The 22412-nt window shown below is 35.5% G+C and overlaps 1 protein-coding gene across 8 annotated transcripts in view; it reads left to right on the top strand.

The window, feature by feature from the left end:
* The window catches only part of KCNMA1 (potassium calcium-activated channel subfamily M alpha 1), a 426357-nt gene that overhangs the window by 104723 nt on the left and 299222 nt on the right, over window positions 1–22412 (top strand). For all 8 annotated transcript variants that reach the window (XM_053983344.1, XM_053983342.1, XM_053983341.1 and 5 more), the window contains exon 2: window positions 11625–11789. In XM_053983344.1, the coding sequence (XP_053839319.1) occupies window positions 11625–11789 (165 nt within the window). The remainder of the gene's footprint in view (window positions 1–11624; window positions 11790–22412) is intronic.

The following is a 22412-nucleotide window of genomic DNA, read 5'->3' as shown; positions in this document are numbered from 1 at the left end:
GAAATCAGTGTAGGAAAAGATTTCTGTGGATCTGAGGGATTCCAACTTAATTTTATAGGTAACAGTAATGGGCTTTTAGAGCTTTTAGAAAATAGAATTGTTTCATAGTTTTTGAATCCCACAAAAAGTGAAAAGTGAATGAAGCTTTCAAAGTTTCTCATTTGAATTTTCACAACTCTCTGTTGACCCAATCAATAACAAGGAGACTTTATTTCCATGGAGAGCCCTTTAAAATATATTTGAAGTCAAGTTTTCTTTAAACACCACAGTACAAAAATCTGCTATATGACTTAGTCTTAAGGAAGAAGCTTGCTTCACAGAAGGTTCATTTTATTTAGCAGAAGTCTTTTGCAGCCTGGGGTGAGGGCCACTAGATGCTTCTAGGCAATGGTGGCTGCCAGTGTGAACATCAGGCAAAAATTACACATCACTTTTAGTTTATTGGATGCTTTACAGGTGTTAATAAATTGAAGCATTTGAATTATGCATGGTGTGTCCCATGGTACCAGTAAGGACCTACAGAGTGACCAAGAAGAAAAACATCCTTGAATCAATCCTTTTCTTAGAGTTTTGGATCTGCAGACAAAATGGGATTCATTATACATAAGACTTCAGCTTTTGTAACCTGCAGATCCCATTTTCCTTATTAAACTGCTTTGTGAGGATGAAAGCCATACTTTTAAACTCAAAAAAAGAAAAAAAGCTGATTTTAGTTCATGCCTTCCCTCCCCAACCCCTCAACTTGCTTCAGCTGAATCTGAAATGCAGAGATATTATTTATTTCTCAAATGTATCCCCTAGTTACACGTATTACTTCAATGTCTTGTTGCTGAATAAACTAGAATCAGGTATTTGGAAGATGTGAATTACTGATGTATGAATAATTACTTTTCTTTTTTTTTTTTTTTTTTTTTTTTTTTTTTTTTTTTTTACAAAGGCTTAATTAAGCCCCTTCTTCTTTTAAGAAGTAGTTAAGGTAAATTTTTTAATGTCATGTGATACTTGCATAGGCTTGTCAGTGAATCTCTTTCACAGATAAATTATGGGAGGGGGCACCTGCATCTTGAAAAGCTGTGTGAGGTAATTATGCAGCATGGTAAATGGAGAAAGTCTCTTAAGTTTCAAGCTGATGAGTAGGTTCAGTAAAACATCTTGTAAATAGTGTACAGTGTGACAGCCTGCTTTGAACTGTTCAATCTTTATGCTGCTGCAACCTCTTTATCAAAATAATTTATATAAAATTTAAAAGAAAAAAATTGGAGTTCTAGGCCCCATAATAACATTATCACATTGCTACAGAATTGCAAGATATAAACAAACAGTATTCAAGATTGAGATTTCTATAGTAGCCTTAACTTTATTATCTGTCTTTGTCAACTTCTGCTCCAATGAAGGTCAAGCAAATTAAAACTCTGTACTTTTTGATGATTTAACAGTAGTTATGCTTTAACTTCTTCTTATTCTTATTTAATCTTACCAGAAGAGCTAGAAATTTAAATTGACCTATCCTCTTGCCTCTGTTCATTACCTTTTCTGCTCAGGTGACAATAACTGCCTGCTGTATCATGCATAATTTATAGGCAGAGTGAGTGTTCAGAGGTAACATATTTTTGTAACATATGCTGTATCTGCTGGTTTGATAAATTTTGAAACCAAAAACTGCAGACTCATGAGACAGAACAATGCCTGCCTCACTGACCCTCTGCTACTAATGCAGCTCTGCCAGGGCTGTTTCTGAGCACTCAGGCCTCTGAGGAGCTTCAAAGAGTTACTGTTTTCATTTAGAAAATGACCTGTCAAGAGTAGGAGCTTCATATAGAAATTTTGGTGCAGGCAGATTGAATCCTGCCTTGGAACAGGAACAGGGTGCATTATGAGAGCCAAGAATGGGCACCATGTATTTTTATTTTCCACTAGTCCAGGATGCAACATCCAACTTCTTATTGCTTAAAAAAGCAATGTTCAATGTCAAAGTCATGCATCAGTTCCTAGCAGTGCATCCCTGCGCACAAGAGCAGGGGATGAACTCTGTGCTGCTTTAAGTTATTCCTGTTATTTAAGGTGATGAAGTTAGGAAAGTCAAGGAGAATTCACTGAGCTTGTTCTCATTCTATATAGCGTAAGTAATAATTAATGGAGATGTAACAGGCAGGTCAGAAATTTATCAGTCCTCTTTCAGTCAATATCTGTAAATTTGGAACAACTGTGTATGTTTCCTTGTACCATAAATATATCAATATATGCTGTATTTGTAGTCTACAGGTGTTGATATTGGATAACTTGGATGCTGATAGTGTCTAAGAAGTTGAACCAAAGTAATATAAGCTACCTAAAAGAAATTTAACTTGAAAGCAGAAAAAAATTCCTTGTAGATTAAAAGCTTTTGTCTGCCATTTATGCAAGGGAGTAATGAGATTAACATTACACAAAATTGTTTCCATAGCAGTGGGTAATAAATCAAGTCACATTTACTTGATTAAATAATAGCATTTGTACATTTTTTACCATGTGATGTAACTGGTCTTTTAGAGGGAAATGCTGAGTCTAATATAATTATTTCAAAGTAATCATTAAAACAGTTGGCAAGTAAATCTGCATTTTCAATATTTTGAGAAGTAGAGCTGTATATCATTGCTTCAGATTCCTGCACATTTGTGTGCTCTCTGACTCCCCCCTGCACCAAGTTCTTGCAGTCTGAAAGCTGCATATCACTCTTAATTTCTGAGTGAAAGTGTTGTGTGCTAGTAAATAGTTTTAATTACTTATTGGCTGACCTGCTGCTCGTCAAATATTTATGTGCTGCATACTGGAACTTATTTTCCTGCATCAGGATAGGCTTAGATATGGCTTTATATCCTACAGAGAGCTGCCTTTAATTCATTGTGCTTTCCTGTACGATTTTAATACAATGAGAATAAATGTTATATACTACCCTTGAATCAAAAATGCCTTAGAGATTACTCTTTTATCGAATTTGGCAGATGATAGAATGATTCTCTGGCATTCTTCAAATTATTGTTATACGTGTGTTTTATGATATTACCAACCTGTTATATTTGTGAGTCTCTCAGGTTTGTCCCACTGCCTTCCTCCTTCATATTTTATGCTGTAATCTGTAAAATCTTCTGAAAAATCATAAATCTATTTATAAAAATTTATATGCAAATAAATTCCATTTCAGGCTTAGCATTGAGGATTGCCAATATCCCCATAAAATATTGATACCTTGCTATTTTACATATAAAGAAAACACAAGTGTTTAAGTCCATCCCTTTCATGTGAAAATGTTTGATTTGAGTCAAATGAAGTTCTCAAATTCCTGTCAACAAGTTTTTGAGGTGGAAACCTGTTCTTTGAGCTAAGGAAATTAGTGGTTAATTCCTTTTTATGTAAGGACCAAAATTCCTGTTTTGGAGTAGCTATAGTACTTTGTGCTTTGTCCTTTAAGCTGGGCACTGCCTTTCCTAATCCATGTATTCTTTGTGATTTTTGGGCAATAGAATTTGATTTTGAGCATGAGTTTTAGTCACTAGCTAGTTTAGGTGCTAGCTGCCTTGCTATTCTGTATTTCACAGAAGAGGGGAAGAATTTCCTTCTGCAGTTCAGTCTAGATCTCCTTTTCTTGGATACCTCTGATAGCACATGTGAGAGAGGATTATGAAGTTAATGCAGTGAATGACAACATCCTGTTGGCTAGTAGGTACAAACTTTTCCTCTGTGATTGATCAGGATAGAGAAAAACACACAACTGAGAAGATACTGTGAAGTTTCACAGCACTGACAAAGCAGTTTGATACTTATTTTGTAAATGGTGCTTGAGTATATCTTTTAGTGAAATAAACTTTCTACTTTTTGAACTTTTTAATGACTTACTTAATTGACTATTCCTGGCAGTGACTAGCTATTTCATTAGTTTTCTTACTGCTGGATCTATCACATAGTTATTTTGTGAAAACTATGCTTGTAATCTAGATCCTATAGATCAGAAAAGATTTACTAGTCATCCTTCTCTTAAAATTAAAAAAAAAAGTGTTTTTTTTTTTTTTTTTTCCTATCTTTCATTCTTTCATGGTAGTAAAACAAGTGCCAAGAGGTAATGACTGAAAAGCCTGGAATTGCGTATTACTTAATGTTAACAACAACAACAAAATTACAAGCAATCAACTAGAGTGCTTCCTGTAATCAAGATAAACAAGTTAGGTAATTTCCCCACATATTCTTACTTATTTCTTATTTTTGAGACTGTTTTCTCCCACTTGTGGAACACTTTGAGACTTTTGGATAAAAATTCAAAGTGTTTTGTCATCTATGACAGATATTTCTCATGCAATAGGATATAGGTAATTTGGCAGTTTTTGTTTCATGACAATGTCTTTATCAGTTTTATTTTCAATTGTATGCTTTGCCTCCTGTTAGGTGGGAGGAAACAAAAGAGGAGGATAACAGAAAATGAATGCACCTTTCTGTCCTCTATGCTTTTTTATTAAGGTACCCTTTTCTGTATTTTTAATAACTCAGTCCCATCTAAAATTGTTTTATATATTTTTGCAAGTTTAGTTTCTATCACATTTAAGGCTAATCTACTTAAAGGACTTTAAAAAATATATTTTGAAAGAACGATCTCAATATTCTTGAACCACAGAAAATACAGTTAAGGACTAATGCCTTACATGGTAATTGCCTAATTTCCTTAATGGACATATTTCTGTGGTGTGTGGGGACCAAAGACTAATGAAATGTGTCATTTCATTTGAATGCAGTGCCCCCATCAATAAAGTGAAATGCTTGTTTGCCCTCTTTCCTGCTACTTTGTAATTGAAAGGGCCTTCAGAGACTATTTTAATCTGATAACAATTTGGTCTTAGTAGAGGAAATTAATAAGAAATGCTCTGTTAACTATAAAAATGGAAAATAAATTTATAGGCTTGGTATTAGTTTGACATTTTGTGAAATATTTTCAGTGAATAATTTTAACCTGTCCATCACTGACTTATCCTGTTTTTTTGTTTGCTTATGTACCGCACACAGCAAGTTCATTTGTTACGTAGTCTTAAGACAAGTTCAGAGGTTATTTATTTCTAACAATGTGGTCTAATACACAATCAGATGCTACAAAAGAAAACTTACTTCTGCTTTTATCAATAAACTTACATGAAATTATTCACCCAAACATCTTAACTTATAGTGAAAGCTTACATAACTATTGATATAAACTCCTGCTGAATTGAACCAACCATGTTTTTGGAAAGCACCATTTGTCTTTTTGAATGCGTGTAAGTTGCAATGACTTTCTGTCCTTTTTCATTTCCCTATGTTGTCTGGAGTTCTTAATTGCTTCTCTTTTATATATCTGTCTTAATGTGTAATTGTTTTATATAACTAACCTAACAGTTTTTACCAGTAGGTTTTTAGGGTGTCTTCCTTGGTGATTTCACTCAATTACGTCTGCGTTGTCTGTCTTTGTGAAATACTGAGACACTTAAAATCCTACATATATTTATCTTTTTAAGATCCCTATGCAACAGAAACAGTTTTTGCTCTTGTTTTATAGCTGCAGAGTGAAGACATGAAGAGGTTAGACAATGTGGCTGAGGACTTTAAAAATTTGATAACAGAATAGGGACATCCAGCATGCCTCTCGGTTCTTAGGCTGGTATGGAAATCTGCCAGACAGTTGTTCAGTTATTTGGAAATACTGTTTCACATCATTGAAAGTGTTACATTATAACACTTCTATTAACGTGTTTATATTTAGTTTTTAAACATTAAGGTTAAACATTTTTAATCTTTGAAATGAATCTTTTTATACTTCAGATTTCAGATAATGTAAGTGTCTGCTGTTTCATATTCTTAAGTGAGAACCATACCCAGGAACCCTTCATTTGACAGACTGGAGTACTATTTGTGGAATCATGGGTGGAACACTATATTTTACTAGTCTAGTTTCTCTTGTCTCTCAGGGCAGGTTTTAGTATTAATTCCTCTACTGCAGCAATTTTTGTCAGTCAAAGCAATGATATGAAGAGGGAATTTTATACAAGTAACCTGTACCAGAAATATGAAGGTCAGAGGAGATGAAATCTGTGAGGATTACTGAAGTTTTGCACAAATGCAACAGAGAAGCTGGTCACTACAAGAAGAGGAAGAAAGGTTTTATGGTGGTCAGCACAGAAAGTAAGGCTCTGGTTGTAAGGAAGGACTGGCAAGGTGCTTCTCAGAAATCCCTTGGGAATGCAGAAAACAGAGTATAACACCTCACTCTTAAACTAATAAGAAAATCCTTGTATTATATTTTTGACATATTTTTCTTAATCTTCCAAATTTGCAGACAGCAAATTTATATGGCTTGTGAATATTTTATGAGAGCAAAATGCTGGGTTATCTCATCAGCCATGTTTTCCACAGATCATTCTGGTTCTTCTATTCAGTGAAAGAAATAATGTTTGTCTGGGTATCAATAATTAATCCTTTGAAACAAGTCGAACCATAGCTACAGTATGATAACTGACGTCAGTGTAACCTTATATGCAAAGAAATGCTGTGGCTAGGCCACTTTAGAAGTACCACTTACCTCACATTGAGTTAGTTTAGCCTTTGCTTTCTCTTTTCCTACAAGTCTGACTTACAAGAGGTTTGGAAATCTCCATAAAGTTGTTCATTTCTCACATTACCATTTGTTCTGTTTATTAATATTCCAGTGAAAACTTACGTTTCCTAAACTGCACTAGAACAGGTGAACAGCTGCAGGGTTATTTTTTGTTTTGCTTGTTTTTGGCACTGGATGAACTGGTACTTAGTAACTGTTAAGATGGAGACAATGGATGATAACTTTATCTGACAGAAGGCGTCTGCCATGGCAATATATTCAGTAGGTACCTGAAGTCTTAACATTCACTGTACATTGCTCAGCTTCAGAGAATGCAGCATAATATTATGGTTTTATATAAATTTAAGACCCCTATTTGGAGATGTCAAAGTGGTGTGAGTGAATGTATTGAAGGACGTGAAAATAAATTATTGATAGAAGTTAATAATTTTAAACACAGTGTTTAGCACCTCTTGGTGGCTGTGGGGAAACAGGTGAATGAAGAGGAAAGAATCGTAAATACAGATTCCTAATTTGTAAAAATGGCCATTTTCACAGTGTTGTTGATGTGATATAAAACATTTCAAAAAATGCCAGGTTCTAGGAATGCAATGCTGTTATTTGAAGGCATTTGCTATTTGCTGGCATCATTATCTAAAGCAACCCTTTCCTAACTGCTCCAGTGATATTTTTTATTGTATTATTACTGCATGCCTTAAGCTAGGAGCAGCTGCCATTCTGACAGGCCCTTTCTCATTTCATGCTATCTAGGGTGGAAGTCAAAGGCCAATACTATGTTTGCCTCATTGGTGTTACTGTATTTAAATATCTGCTTAGACTGAGTATATGACTTTCTCTTGAGTGATGTGGGCATGATTCAATGCTCTGTATCTCATTACAGGTGATACTTAAATGATTTTTGTGTGATATTCACACATTAGATAAATGGGATTATGAAATCCTTTTCTTTGTTTAACCACACTTCAACCCAGGTATTTTCTCTCACAATTACTCCCTGTTTCATATGTTTTTTAACGTGTTTTAACAAGATAGCAATTTTTTTCAGTACCATATACCAGAGAGTACTTTCCAGGTTGTGTTCATGGTGTCCTGTGCTTTTAGGGCTTTTAAAAAAACAGATTATTCTTAGATGATGTTTTAAGGTTTCTTAATAATTTTCTGATTTTATTTTGTGTTGTCTGAGTTGGATGAGGTCTCTATGTAGTGGTTCTACATTTGTATAGATATTTTAGAGGTGAAATGGAACAGGCAGGACTATGTTTCAAAAACTGTTAACTGTTTTTGAGTGAATTTTACCTTTTTGAGTTCTTCTTCCTTAAGGTGACTGTCTTCAAGAATCCCAGAACTTATGTAATCTAAATCAATATTTATTGCTGAAACTAGAAGACAAACCATTGAAGTTTCTGGTCCAGGTCTGTGTTGTCAAACCATTGGTAGAACACACCTACTCATCATGCTATTTTCCATTTACTTATTAAGTTCAGGAAATATATATTTCACAATATACTGCTTCTCACTTAATCTACCTGCATGTTCCTGCCATCAAGTAATTAAAATAATGAAAACTGGTAAGCAGAGTGTGTAGAGATCCCTTACTTGAAATATTGAACTTGTAAATTATTAAGCAACTATCCTCACTGTCAGGTTATTATTTTAAGCACCTTTTTCAGGTGTTGGTTACTCAATGCTTTGAGATGAGGAAATAGCAATGAAACAAGACTATACACTTAATTACAGGGCTGAATTTTTTTTAAAAAAGTAGCCTTTAAACCTCCTTTAGTGATCACTGCACAATTGTATAATGACTCTGGGATAAACTTTTCCTAATACTCAACTGCCAATTAAGTAAGATAAAAAGCTAGCCATGTAGATGAAAAATATAAAATATCCCAACTGAATACAAATATTACATAACAACAACTAATCTGCATGTTAATTATAGCTACAATAATGGCAGGAGCTAGGCTGATCATGAGAGTTAGTTCCAAATCATACTTGGCAGGGGATGATTGTTTTACTTAAATTTTAATTAAAAAATAACATGGGTGGGAGATTTTAATAGAGGTGAAATAAGTAGTATAAATACAGAAATATAGCCATTCAAATCTATTTAAGACTTTAATACCTTTAGAGAATCAAATACTTAATAGGTTTGTCATGTTTTTACTGCTCTATTCTATTGGCAACCGAAAGTCAATACAACAAAAGAACTGTAGGTTATGAAAACATTTTCAAAATCTAAAAACTACCTTTCTCCTTCAATTAAGTAAATTGCCTGCTATTTCATTGAGTGCTAGGAAATTTTAAATTATTTTTATATCTTATGAGCAATCACATCTATTGACAAAAAGATTGGGGTAAGGAATATGTACACAATAAAAGAATTTTCTAACCTTAAATACAAGTTCACTAACATAAAATTGACTTTTTTATTCAACTTTTTGTTTAGTGTTCTGTAGTTCTGTGACTTTCTATAGCAAAGTCTGTAGTTGTGTTTTTAGCAAGGTGTGCATCTGTGCACTTTTAAACAAGGGTTGCTGGGTGAAAAGATCAAAAAAACCTGTGGTTTCATCCTGACTCTGCCAGTGACTTCTCTAGTGACTGAGTTAGGCATCTAATCACCACCTCAGTTTCTTATCTGAGAGGAAGAGATAATTATACTTCCTTTACTATGATAACCACATTAATTCATTCAATATAAACTTGTACAGAGTATGAAAGCTCACTGTGCAATGCAGAGAAGGACCACAGAGCAAAATCTGGTGTGTGAAGCTCACAGTTCTGAAAGACAAGCTCTAGCAGTTACAAAAGGCAGTGAAACCGGTGGGAAGAGGGACAGAAATGGCATGTGTACTGTTTTAAGCAGTCTGTAGCCGTAAGGACTGTGGGGCTCCCGTGGGCCAGGGGCCTGCCCAGCGCCCTGGCTGGGGTGGTGGGACAAGGTTCTGGCCTCGAGCCTTCTTGGGGACAGCCAGCCTGGGACAGCAGCCTGTGGCTCGGGCAAGGGGACCTGGCTGTGGGCTCACCAAAGCTGGAAAGGACAGGGCTGTGGGAGCCCTGGATGGGGCTGAAATGGTGTCCTGGGCCACAGAGGGCATCTGAGTCCGGGGAGACCCTGGGGACAGCAGCTAGGACCAGTGAGGCCTTGGAGGTATGTCTAGATTGCCTAAGCTTCAATATCGTTTGGGGTATAGAACCTAGTTTTGCCTTTCCTGGTTTATAATCAAAATTCTGATGGTGGTGAAGGCATTTTTTTTGGGACTGACTCTATGGCTTTGTGATGCTTTGGGTCACCAGCTGGCTCCAGCCAAGCATTGCTGTGCTGGAGACGCCTCATTCCGTGTTGTACATCACTGTCCTCTGCAATGAGCTCATTCCTGTAGGTTGTACTCCGTGTGTGTGCAGCACAGGATGTGTCTTTCAATGCAGAGTGCAAAACATCTGATTCACTGTGTCCAAATTTGTCAGTGAATGAGGTCCAGTTATGCAAATACAAAGTAATTTTAAACTTCTGTTGCGTTATTTCCTTAGAAAGAGTATTGAATTGCTGTTGTAACTCTGAATAATTTGTTATTATCAATATAGTAACATCACACTGCTGTAATCGCTAGTAAGAACATGAAGCCTGCTTTCTGGGAGGGAAACTAACAGAGAAAAAAGAATCTGATTAGCTAATTAGGTTGCAATGTTGAGCTTCTCTAAAAAACAACTGTTGGTCTCCATATTACATTTTTAGCATTGTTTTACTGTTCTTTGCTGACAGATTCAATGAACTTGCTTTATTAGTTGAGTGCTACTCTCAGGAAGTGCCTGTGCCCTTGTGTCCAGCTGTGTCCTCAAGGTCATCTCACAGCTATGTTTGACCATCACAGGACAGTACTTCTACTGTAGTAATTATCACATATTCAGCATCAAGCATCTTTGCTTGTGTAAAAGACATCCCAAAGGGAATTAGAGGCAATTGATTTCCTGCTTAGTGGCCTACAGGCAAATAATCTATAAACAAGATCTTTCACGGTGTTGGCCAGTGCAGAGTGCTTGGAACACTAATGCAGATCTAGTGCTCAGGACTTGCTTCAGCACTGAATTTTGCTGCCTTATTTAGCATAATTTGTCAAGTATTCAGGAAGTCATTAGTATTATGCTGTCACCAAAGGCATGCTCATGGCACTGATACTTTGCATGCAGTATGATTTAAACACTGTACAATCCACGCTGGCTTTTCCTGTCATTCCCCTTGATGTTTGTGCAGCACCCATGACTGTAGCACATGGCAGGCAGTTACAGAGCACGACATCCTTGCTGCAGCATCCACCAGAGACTGATATGTATTTCAGTGTGTGTTACTCATCAGTGAGCTTGGTGCAGCTGAGGCTCCTCTAATTTCTAGCTCTTCTTTCTGTGAGAGCCACTTACTGACAGAATAATTCCTGTGATATATTAAACACTTTCATTGAAACACAGGTTCACTGATAGCGTGGCAGCTCCCTGCAGATACTTTATGATGGGTTTTGTTCCCCTCACACTTGATAATTGCTGTCTTGTTACATCATGTTTTCAGTGAAGGTTTACTCAGATAATTAATTCTAGTGATAGGAAATGAGAATTGTACATAAATTATGTTCACACCTAGTATGCATTATTTTGAACTGATACATCAAAAGGTCTTTCGGTGTATGTCTGACAAATTCATTTATATGTAACTATATTTGCATACAGAGCTGTTGTCAATTATGTTGCTTGTAACAAAGGAACATACCATATATTTAGTGTGAAATATGTATTTTGAAGATGCAATGTCAAGGAGAGTATTATTATCTAGTTAGTCTGGTACCTTATAGAACATTTCTATTTCTCTTATTTCTAAAGATGTGGCCAACTAGGTTCTTAATTTCACCTAGCAGGAATTCAGGAAGACAGATTTTCTTGCTTTTATTACTGTTCTTGACCCTATCTATATACTGACTTTGACTGTCAAATTGCTAAACATTAACTAACCCAAATACTTACTTTGCAGGAGGCCCAGAAGATCAATGGTGGTGGAGATACACAGGCAGATGGAGCCTGCAAACCAACAGATGAAAAAGAGGAGAATGTGGCAGCAGAAGTGGGATGGATGACGTCTGTGAAGGATTGGGCAGGAGTCATGATATCTGCCCAGACATTAACTGGCAGAGTACTTGTAAGTTTTCTATGATTTTCTATGTTTTTATTTGAAAGAACATTTTTAAGAAGCACTATGTCGCAGAATTAGTGGAGGATTTTTGATTGGTTTGTTGCATCAGCACTGAGTCAATCCCAGTTTTCTCTGCAAAATAGCAGACTAATTCCCACTGCAAGAGAGAGGCAGAGATAGCAAGTAAGAAAAAGTGACTGCCAGTCCACTCCCCAGCATATTTCACTCCTCTGGCCCATGATTTTGAACTACAAACAGTGAATTTATTAATTTCATATTAGGTGTTAAAACTATAGACCTATTTTATCTGAAAGTAAAATTGTACTTGGAAGAATGGAAGCAAACTTGGAAATTAAGCCCAGTGTTACAAATGTAGAGAGTGGTCAGAACTGTAAAGCAAAGACAAGCTTCTCATGGCTGTGCAACGAGATTTGTGATATATTCAATAGACTAATAATGATTTTATATTCCCTTCATATTTTTCTTTATTATTCAAACCTGTGAACAGTTGCATATCAAATGGAGACAGATGATATGTGGTTTATTTAATTTTTCACTTTACTTAAACATAATTGCTTTAGCATTGTCAAATATTAAAATGCAAGGGTTTTATGTGGAGTTTACTGCAGTAAAAAGTGTCTCCTATGTAATTTGGATTAGTTTTCTTTTTAGAATGCACATACTTATAAACTAGAAGCTGAAATTATTTAAATCCCATTTAAAGCTTCAGAGAATCCCAGTGAAACTTTGTAACTAGTTTGGGTTGAACTGAAAAAGGATTTGTGTCTTTGGTTAAGAGATATTTTATGGCGAATCAGTTTTGGGCTATAGAGTAATTATTTGGATGGAGGAGGAAATGGAGGAAAAGAAAAGAGATTGCACTGCTTAATAAAGTCTTCTACAGCAAAAAGTTAAGGTGACTTAATTGCCACTGTATTGTTTAGTTCTGCAAGAAGAGTATTTTGATTATTTTTCCTAAAAATACCATTCTTCACTTTTATGTTCACTGCTGACTTTTATCAATAGCTGGAAAGCGTGTTCCCTTCCTGCTTTTAGCACTACGTGTCTTCTATGCGCAGCTGCCATATTTACAGGCTTTTAGTGATTGTCTTCTAAAAAATGGCATTTTGCATGTTTCCTGACATCTTCAGTGTTAAAAATGAAAAACCTTAAAGTCATGCTTCCAACTCCAATTTAAGTATCAAAGCTAGAAATCCCCCGAAGCCAGAGTGCTCTGCTCCCACCTCTGCAGTCAGAAATTGCCCTGTGTTGGTTTTACTGGGCTGTATGTGAACACAGATACAAACCAACAACTGGGACCAAAACCTAATGTACATAATGTAAAATACATTTTACTTCAATATAGTGGGAGAACTTACTCAACACTGTTTGATGACTTCATTTATTTCTTAGGGGCATTTATTAGAGTTTCCCATTGCATTTTATAAGGGACCAGCTGGCTAATGTCACTGGGTTAGGTTATTTCTGAGAGTATATTTATGGTCTTGTCAAGGAATAGCAGCACATATTGTGCACATCTGGGTTTATCAGTATCCTGACCATCTTGAGAAATCAGATGCATGGAATCTCTTAGTTAATTTTAGTCAGTTTAGAAAACAAGGTGCATTTATTTTAATACAGCACTTACCAAATTCAGTATTTGAATTGACAGGATATAAGTTATGGAGGGTCATTTCCAGAATGGGCCATTTGGGTGTTAATTTAAATTTTACTTTCTGAGAATATTTGCTAAAGGTTAACTGCTTCAATGAAAGTTTGTGCTAGAGGGTAATATTGTCATTATTTTTAGATATAGGATGTAGCAAAATCAAATCAATATTTATGTTGAAGTGTATTGTTTGAAAATATTAGGGCTTAATAATGGATTACTATTAATTTAAAATGGCCTATTCCTGACAGCTACTCTAGTTTTGAATCGAAGTGCAAAATTTGTTTTTTCCCCTGAAGAAAGAATTGGTGATTTCACAGTCCTCTGAAATCAAAATTGTGATATCTGCAGCAAAAGAAATTGTTCACTTTTACACTGTGCAAGTTTAAATTAAAATTAATCTTATACATAAATTAAAATTAATCTTACACATCCAATCTTTACAAAAAAAGTTTCAAAAGCAGTCCAGTGAAGATGGACTTGGGAAAAGAGTTATTTATAATTGAACTTCAGTTCAGCATGGTCACCGGAAAGCTATTGTGGAACTGCTGCCTGGGTTTATCTGGGAAGTGAAGGAGACAAGTTAGCGCAGTGTGGAGCACACATCAGTGTAAAGTAGGAGCTTATTTGTGTTTTTTGCTCATGGGAAAAGCTCCCATCATTATTCTTACCTGTACAGGCATTTTCTTCACAATGAAACTTAGTGGGATGTGAAGTGCTGTTTGTGGAATCTAAGAGGGCTACTTTTTGGAACCCTCACTTCTGGGTTCTGTCACCATACCTTTGACATGTCTGATCTAGCTTTTATTTCTTCCCTAGTGACCTTACAAAACAGCTTTCTCATTTGTCGTATTAGTTTGTCCAGGTACTTCGTGAATATTGAAACAAATATTTAAATAGTGGGTACTCCCACTCTTTAATTTTTAAACTTTATGGCTATCCAAAGGTGAAGAAAATAAAGGCCAACAGTATGGAAAGTACAGGACAACATACGTGTTTAAAGGTTATAGCCACATAGTGTAGTACATGATTGGACATTTACATTGGCATTGGACCATTTGTACAATTCTCTAGTGAAATAAAACATTTCTATTTATACAACAGATGCAGACTTGAAGGCCATAGGCAATATTGTAGCTGTAGAACTACTTGAAAACTTTGAAGTCAGAAAATACTTTTTTTCCAACATAATTTACAAAATCACGTGTTTCGGTGCATCTGCTGGAAAGTAAGGGACGTAGCTTGCTATTCATGGTCTGGGTCATTTGAGACAATTGATTAAATTATTTAATCCAATCAGAGACAAACACTGAAGTTGATAGAGATGACACTCCTCCACGCTAGTTTTCTTAAAAATGTTTAATACGTTGGTGGCTGTGAGGGAAGGAAGGTTTCTGTACCTGAAATGAATGTTGAAAAAAACCCAGCCACGTTTGTAATCCCCTCTCCTCCCGTTCCATTCATTAAATGGAAAATTACATTTAAAGAATAAACAAAGAGGAGAAATTAGAACCTCGTTGTTGTTGTTGAGAGCATCGTGAGAAACAAGAATGGGAGATTTTAAAAAGTTAAACTATTGAATTTTCAAAGCATTTTGCTGTCACTTGCTTATCAATATGTCAAGTGAGTCTTTCCTAGCCAGTAATTCATGTGTGTAAGAGATTCAAAAGTGGCATGTGCATGGGATTCTACTAATATTGAATTGTTTCAGTAGTTTATGTGAATATAGTAAAGACAAAGTACTGAAATGGAAATAGACATTCTTACTGCTTTAGTAGCTAAATTTTATTCCTGACATTTCATAAGTGGCTCAGGCACAAAGAAATATTCACACTACCCAGTTTCACCTGAAGGGCAGGCTTTGGAGGAAGACATTTGTATAAGGAGATGCAGAATGTCTTCCAGTTAGAAACTGTTTTTGTTTTTTGAAGTAGTGCAGCTGTCTAGGCATGATGCCTACAGTTGTGTGGCCAGAATATCCTTTTTTCCTCATGCTTTATCTTTGAGAAGCAAGACTGAAATACAATGTCCTTGGTGCCACAACCTTTGAAAATGTGACTTTTGCTCGTAAACAATGTAGATGGGAATTTGACGTATGATTTAAAAATGTGTCCACATTAAATTGCATAAGCACACTGTTTAAGAACATGCTAATTGAGCCTGTGCAGTTCTGTCTGTATTTGTTGTTGAGTGACATAAATATAAAAATGGTAAAAGGTAACAGTTTACTTAAAAACTGTTCAGGGAAATACTGATTTACTTTGAAGTGCTGTAAAATGCTGTAGATGATGTAAGTATCAGATTTCTGAGGTGAGTTTCTCAAAGAAGAGTCAGACACATTCATAATTAATCTCAAGATGCAGGAAATTAAACATGTTTATGAACTGATTTTGCTTCCTGAAATTATATCATTTGAGTAAGAAGAAAAAGATTTCCTTAATTAGATGGAGTGTTTGATATACAGAATAAAGTCCTATGTATATTGTTGAATTTAACACAGTTCAATCTATGGAAAGCTGTAGACTCTTGACTGGACTTTTGAAGAACTATTAAAAAATGATAGAGGTCTTCACTACTCATGGATCTTTAATTATATATTTATAGTAAATTTTCCTGGGAAATATATGTAGGTATTTTATATGCTTTTTGGTTTTGATTGCTTGTGTGTTTTGGTTTTTTTCAGTATTTTTCACTAGATTTGTTCTTGCTGCTTTTTATTTACTTTTAATTTTTTTTTCTCTGAATGAGAGGACTCAAATTTTTAGTGTTAAGGGGAAAAAATCCCTTCAACATCTAGTGATAAGTAATAGTTTTCTAGTTGCCAAAGTGAAATTTAACAGTACAGAAATTGTGGGGTTTCTCCCTGTTTCCAAACACTACTTTAATGAGAGTAATAGCTCAAAGGACAGTTTGGTATTTGACAGATAAGAAATTGAAGAAGCAGGTGTTGTTGGTATACATATACATTTTTGAGTGTTCTTGACAGTATCAGCTATTTCACTAGATTTTCAAAGTAGGAAGAGAAACCTTGAGCAAACATGAGTATGCAACACCTCATAATTCCAATATGAAGTTTAATATGAATTCTCAAGGATAAGCAAAGTTCTCATAAATTTCATTCTTTTTCTTTCAATTTGGACCCTCTCATCCTGGTAATGTCCTGTAGCAAATCTTCTTGTGAAATTAACATACTTTTTTTTTTTTTTCTGAGCATGTGTAATGTTCTTAGGATGCAGTTAATCTGAATAGGACTTAATTTAGAATAAAATATATTAATTGACTAGAGAGTAGGAATTGAATGCATGCTTGAGTGATTTAGTCTTTCATTCTCATAATATTCCAAGCCATTTACAAGTCCAAATATGACAGTTTTTCAGCAGTGAAGCACGTGCATTCTTTGATAAAATACTTTATTTTGCTCTGATATTACAGTTTTTCTTAGGTAGTTATGCAAGGTTTGGTGGGACTTACAGAATACCCTAGTCAGGCAAAAATAAATAGTGCCATATCTTCCCCTTTGCTGTGGTCTAGGTTTCAGAACTTAGAGGAGAAAGGGAAAGTCTTTCTCAGCTTCTAGATCTGACTGTGGAATCAGGAGGCAGGAGTCACAAGATGTTTCATGCCCTAAGTGGTATGGTGTGGTTCTTTTTTTTTTTTTTTTCTCCTCTTTATGTTTTGGGTTTTTTTTATTTTGTTTGATGCTTTTATTTATTTATTTATTTATTTATTTATTTATTTTAGTTCTTGGAGATGAAAAGAATTACATATGTATTTTAGGTTATATACTATTACATTTGTATAAAAGTTCCCTTTTCCTCATCGTGGTCAACAAGTAAGAGAAATGACATAAGGATGAAAGAGCAGTCTTCCTGTGCTGGGGCATTTGTAAAAAGACTGCCCAAACTGCTGAGAATGTACCTTGCAGTGTGTCAGTGTAACTGCACAGATCTGATCACTGCAGATGTGGAGGTTATAAACTGCTTGTCAGTGTTTGGTACTTACCTGCCTGCTGTTCATAGGGAATGGTTTAGATTCTGCTCATCTCTATTGAGAAATGAACTTTGTCTATTTAGTTATTTTTAATCTTTCATAGGCCTTAGTGGCACATAAATGAATCCGAGAGATGAGTTCTAGATTGCCTTAATCTGTGACAATGACGGGGGCTATTTCCAGGGTTTCCATAGGAATAGGAACAATGTTCCCCATGTAAGTTCATGAGATAATGATAATGGAATAGAGTAGGAAGTGATGAGTAAGTCTTGTTCGTTTCTATGGTAACTGCAGCTAGTTTAAGTTCCAGTTATGCATTTTCTGAATCTTTATTTATTATTGACAGTAGCATGGCATTTTTTCGCTCTGGATTGAAGGGTGGGCTTCTGCCCAGAGTCTTGTGGGAAAGTTCTATTGCACATATGTCTTTAAAACTGCATTATTAAATTGTGCATGTAGGTGCTACATGTATATGCTGCAGTTCTGATTGTCGCTGTACTTCGTGTTTTTGGGAAACTGCTGTAATTTCAGTGGATCTTGTACTTAAAGGAATAATGCATACTTCATGGTGATTCTTGGGCTGTCCTCTGCAGGACCAGGAGTTGGACACAATGATCCCGATGCATCCCTTCAATTCAGCATATTCTATGATTACCATATGCTAATCTTAAACTTTCTTTTCTGTAAGGTTGTTCATGAGTTATATGGCTAATCAAACATAAACAGTGTTTTTTTCTACTCAATTTTACCAGTTTTAAGTACTGCTATGTGAAGAATGGGTAAGGTTAGCATAAAGTACATGTAGTGGTAAAATAAAATCAAGAAAAGGATAAACAGTACATTTCAAAAAGAAATTACATGAAATATACTCAGAACTGGACTTAAAACATTGCATTTGAATTCTTAGCTCAAAAGTTGGAGAAGTAGAAAATTACTGTATACATCACACATGTAATTTATCTTGATTAAAATTCCTTATTTTTATAAGCCTCCTTTTTGGAAGCCAGACCTCACTGTAGTCTAGTCTACCTTATTTTCAGTCAGGTTATAGCTGCTGCTATGGAAGTTACCCACTTCAAAGTTATCTTCAGACTTAGGGCTGTGTCACAGTGACTTTTGTGACCTCTAGATAGTTGACCATGCTTGCAGAAACCATTCTAAGAGTATTTAAAAGCAGAGGCTTTTCCTACAGTGGGAATAAATATCTTCTGCTAACATTTTTTGCAAGTACCACTTCCTTTCTTGTATCCATGGCATTCTGTCATTAAAACGAAGAAAAACAAACTTGAAAATAATGTGTTAAGTTTTGAATGGTGTGATTATTTGGAGAAAGTCAGGAACGTGGTTGCTATTCAGATGGCAAAGCTGGTTTAGGTAAACATCTGTTATACAGCTGTTCATTGGTGAAAAATTGTTGTAAGACTATCACTATTGATAACCTGTATAGCTGTATATGCATGTCAAACATAAGCAGGGAAAGTCTTTGCTACTTTTTTCTTGCATGAATCTAGAATGAAAGTGTGTAAATACAGAAATGTGCCTTGTGGAAATGCTGTGTTGATCCTCATGATTAGTGTGTGGTACAGGGGAAATTTACCTTCCACCTATGGGCCACTGACAATAGCCAGGTATTGAACAAAAGATCCAAACACAATTTTGCATATTTACAAAGCTCACTGGAGGAGACAGATGGCTTCCCCTAAGGCATTTGTGCTGTTCCCATGTGAAGGGCTGCTCTGATGATGGAGTTGATAATAATGGGGTTTTTATGAGTTTCTTTTTGTGCTTAGTGTATTTGAAAAAATTGTGCTTGTAATCAAAACACTGATGTGATAATTAATATTTTTGAAGAAAACTCTGTGTATGTTTTTATACAGCTCTACCATCAATAATTTGTTCTGAGGCATGGGGTGAATGGAACAAACTGCTAAGCTTGTGGTAAAAAGAAAAATATCCATTTTCATGTTCAGCAAAATTTTCACACAAAATATTGTCTATCAAAATCAGTTTCCTTCTCCTTCTTGCATACTTTTTTTTTTTCTTTTTGAAACTGTTTTTAGGTATTTCTTTAATATTCACAGGTTTCTTGAGAAATGCTCTCAGCATATCCCTCCTGGCATCAGTAGTTTTATGTGGCTCCTTAAATTTCCGTTGCTTTGGCACAGGAGATTGCTCTCTGCTTTAATTAATGCTTTGTTTTAGCTTCAAATACTGCAGCAGAGACAACTTCAAAGCTTACTGCTAAAGCTGCAGAAAAGCTGATATCTGCATTGGTAAGGTTTGGAAGGCTTGGTTCAATCTGAAGTAGTAGTAAACCCTGTATTTGCCTTTCTAAAAAGGGAGCAGGTAATCTAATGGTAGGAACTAGGATGGATAAGTTATTAATTGGAAGTAAAAATCAGGGAATATTAACTGCTTGTTCATATGTTTCACCTAGAAGCTGGGAGCTCTCAGAACCTTCCATAAATCCACAGTAAAATGCCATGAGTTTAAGGGAGAAACTTCCTTGTCTGCTTGAATGATCCTGCTCCTCCCTCCTAGTTAGAGTCTTCATCCTGCAGATGCTTCCCTTCATATTGGGATAAAGCTAGGGGAAAATGTTTTGAATAGGGAAGATGGGCAAAAAAGGGAAAGAGAGAACTTTTCAGAAGTTTGAAACAGTCCTGGTGGCTCTTTGAGTCTTGTGAAGACCACTTCTGTTTATCAGAGCTATCTAGGATAGGTAGGTGAAAAGGCAATTTCTGCAATGTAATGCCATACCTTCTTATGAGTTATGGAATTGCTGACTGTGACTGTGAAGAGGGGTCACAAAACTGACTTAATTGAGGCAGGGTAAGTATAGGATGGGAAAGGAAACATAATCTGATTCCTCCTCTATTTCTGGTCCAAACTTAAAAAAATCAAACACAGTGTACTTGTTACTGCTTAGAATGGGGATACCACTTGGGAACTAAAAGTGAAATGTGGAACCCAATCCTGCCTTGTGTAGACTGCATGCAAACTAAGCCATCCAGTTCTGTCAGATGCCCACAGTCCCCTCATTGAAAAGCATGTAACTCCTACAGACTGTTAAAAAATCAGTTTTTGCCTGTCAAGGGTAAAATGCAAAAATTGCTTCGGTAGAGATAAGTAGATTTTAGTGAGCCATCTGATTGTTGTGATATACAAAATGTGATCCTATCATGAGCCTGCTGTAGAATACTAAGCTCTTGGTTCTTGTCAGCTATTATATTTAATCCTATAACATGTATTCTGAAGGTTTTGAATGTCCCTTGAGAAAATATAGCTATGTATCTTGGTAACAAGTACAAGTATATTGTCAGCAGTTTAGTAATAATGCAAACTGTTTGTAATATCCCTGTCAGCTGTTTAATTTTATATTTTTCCAATCTGTTCATTATGACAAGGGAGAAAGTCTTGTCTTGTGAGTTTGGATGTTTTGTTTAGGATTTTTAAATTGAGCCAACTCAGATGCTGTAAGCTTGCATTCAGCTTTAGAGTAGCATTGGGGCAGTTGGTGCTTGATCTGTGTGGGCTGTGAGTGTCATTGGACTGTCTGGACAGTGCTCCATGCTGCCATCTCTTTTCCATGCTACAGTTTAGCACCCATGCATATGTAAACAGAAGCCAGACCAGTCAGTTTTTTTTGTTTCAGCTAAATCAGAGAGTTCTACATTCTGCTCTAAGAAATTCAGCAGGATATTTCTTGAAAATTTTAGTAGTTTGTTCAGATTTAGTTTTTTCAAGGTTGCAGGTTTGTGGTTTTTGTTTGCAACCATGGCCAGAGCCAATTTTGTCATTGATGATTATGTCTGATTTTCTTCAATGAATGTGATCAAGCTGCACACTGTCAGACAAGGTGTGAAAGCTGTTTTGTGCTACACTTAGAGGATTTTATAAGAATATCAAAAATAATGAAGTAGATGTGAATCTGAAGTTTTTTTCCCTATTACAAAACAGCAACATAAATCAGCATGTCATGCTAACAGAAAAGTATTGGAGAAACCTGTAAGTATTTTTATATCAATCTGTAAAAAAAAAACCTGTTGTAATAATTTCCCTATAGATTACATTTTCTGATTTGCCTTGTTTTCTCTCATGGTAAATATTGCCAAGTTATTTTGGGTAGGTTGGTGATTTTCAATTTGCTGTTGCAGATGGCTGTGAAAAGTAACTAAGAAAAGTCACCAGATGATAGGTTTACAGATGCTGTTTGGGATTTTTAAGTATAATAGATAATTTTAAGTGACTCTAGGCTGGAAAATGTTGTCAGCCACTGGCTTAAATCTTTTGGAGGAGTTAGTTGGGCAGAAAACTCTTCTGTTGTTGAAGTATCAACTAGAGGACTCACAATAGATGGTATGGTCTATAGCAGAAACTTGAAATTTCCTAAGCATTTTTGTAACTCTTCAAAAATAATGGGAGCAGTGTGAATTCAGTAGCTGCAGTATGTGACTGCTGAAGTTTGGCATGCTTTCTGTTCTCAGATATAACAGTAACTTACATCACTTTGAACATGAAACTAAACTTTGAATTACTCCTTTGTTTCTGTGCAATCTAGAATTCAGATTAATTACCCATGCTTGTAAAATGCATTGAAATCAGCTTTTAAAAAGGGGTGAAATCAGTAATTTAATTATTTATGTTTTTTTCCTCTCCAAATACACATTTTCTGGTCCAAGATACATTCTGTCCTATATAGTTAAATCAATCTAGTAATATGAAATGCTCTTTGTATAAATTTTGTATACCTATACATGAATGATTTTTACTTCCATATTATGCATTTGAAGATTGTGTACTCATGCATCAATTTTTTTTTTTTTTTTACTATACAGGCTCTTTTCCTTAGTGTTTTTGTTTGGCACTTCTGCATTTTTTAAAATCTTTTGCATCTGGTAGGTGCAGACAGATAAACAATCTGAATTTTTCCTTGCCATTCAGTCCATTAGACTTGTTATGTATTCACT

This window comes from Vidua macroura, chromosome 8 (assembly GCF_024509145.1).
Source record: "Vidua macroura isolate BioBank_ID:100142 chromosome 8, ASM2450914v1, whole genome shotgun sequence".
In the NCBI taxonomy this organism is placed as follows: Eukaryota; Metazoa; Chordata; class Aves; order Passeriformes; family Viduidae; genus Vidua; species Vidua macroura.
Note: the sequence above shows the minus strand (reverse complement) of the source record. Positions and strands in the feature narration are given on the sequence as shown.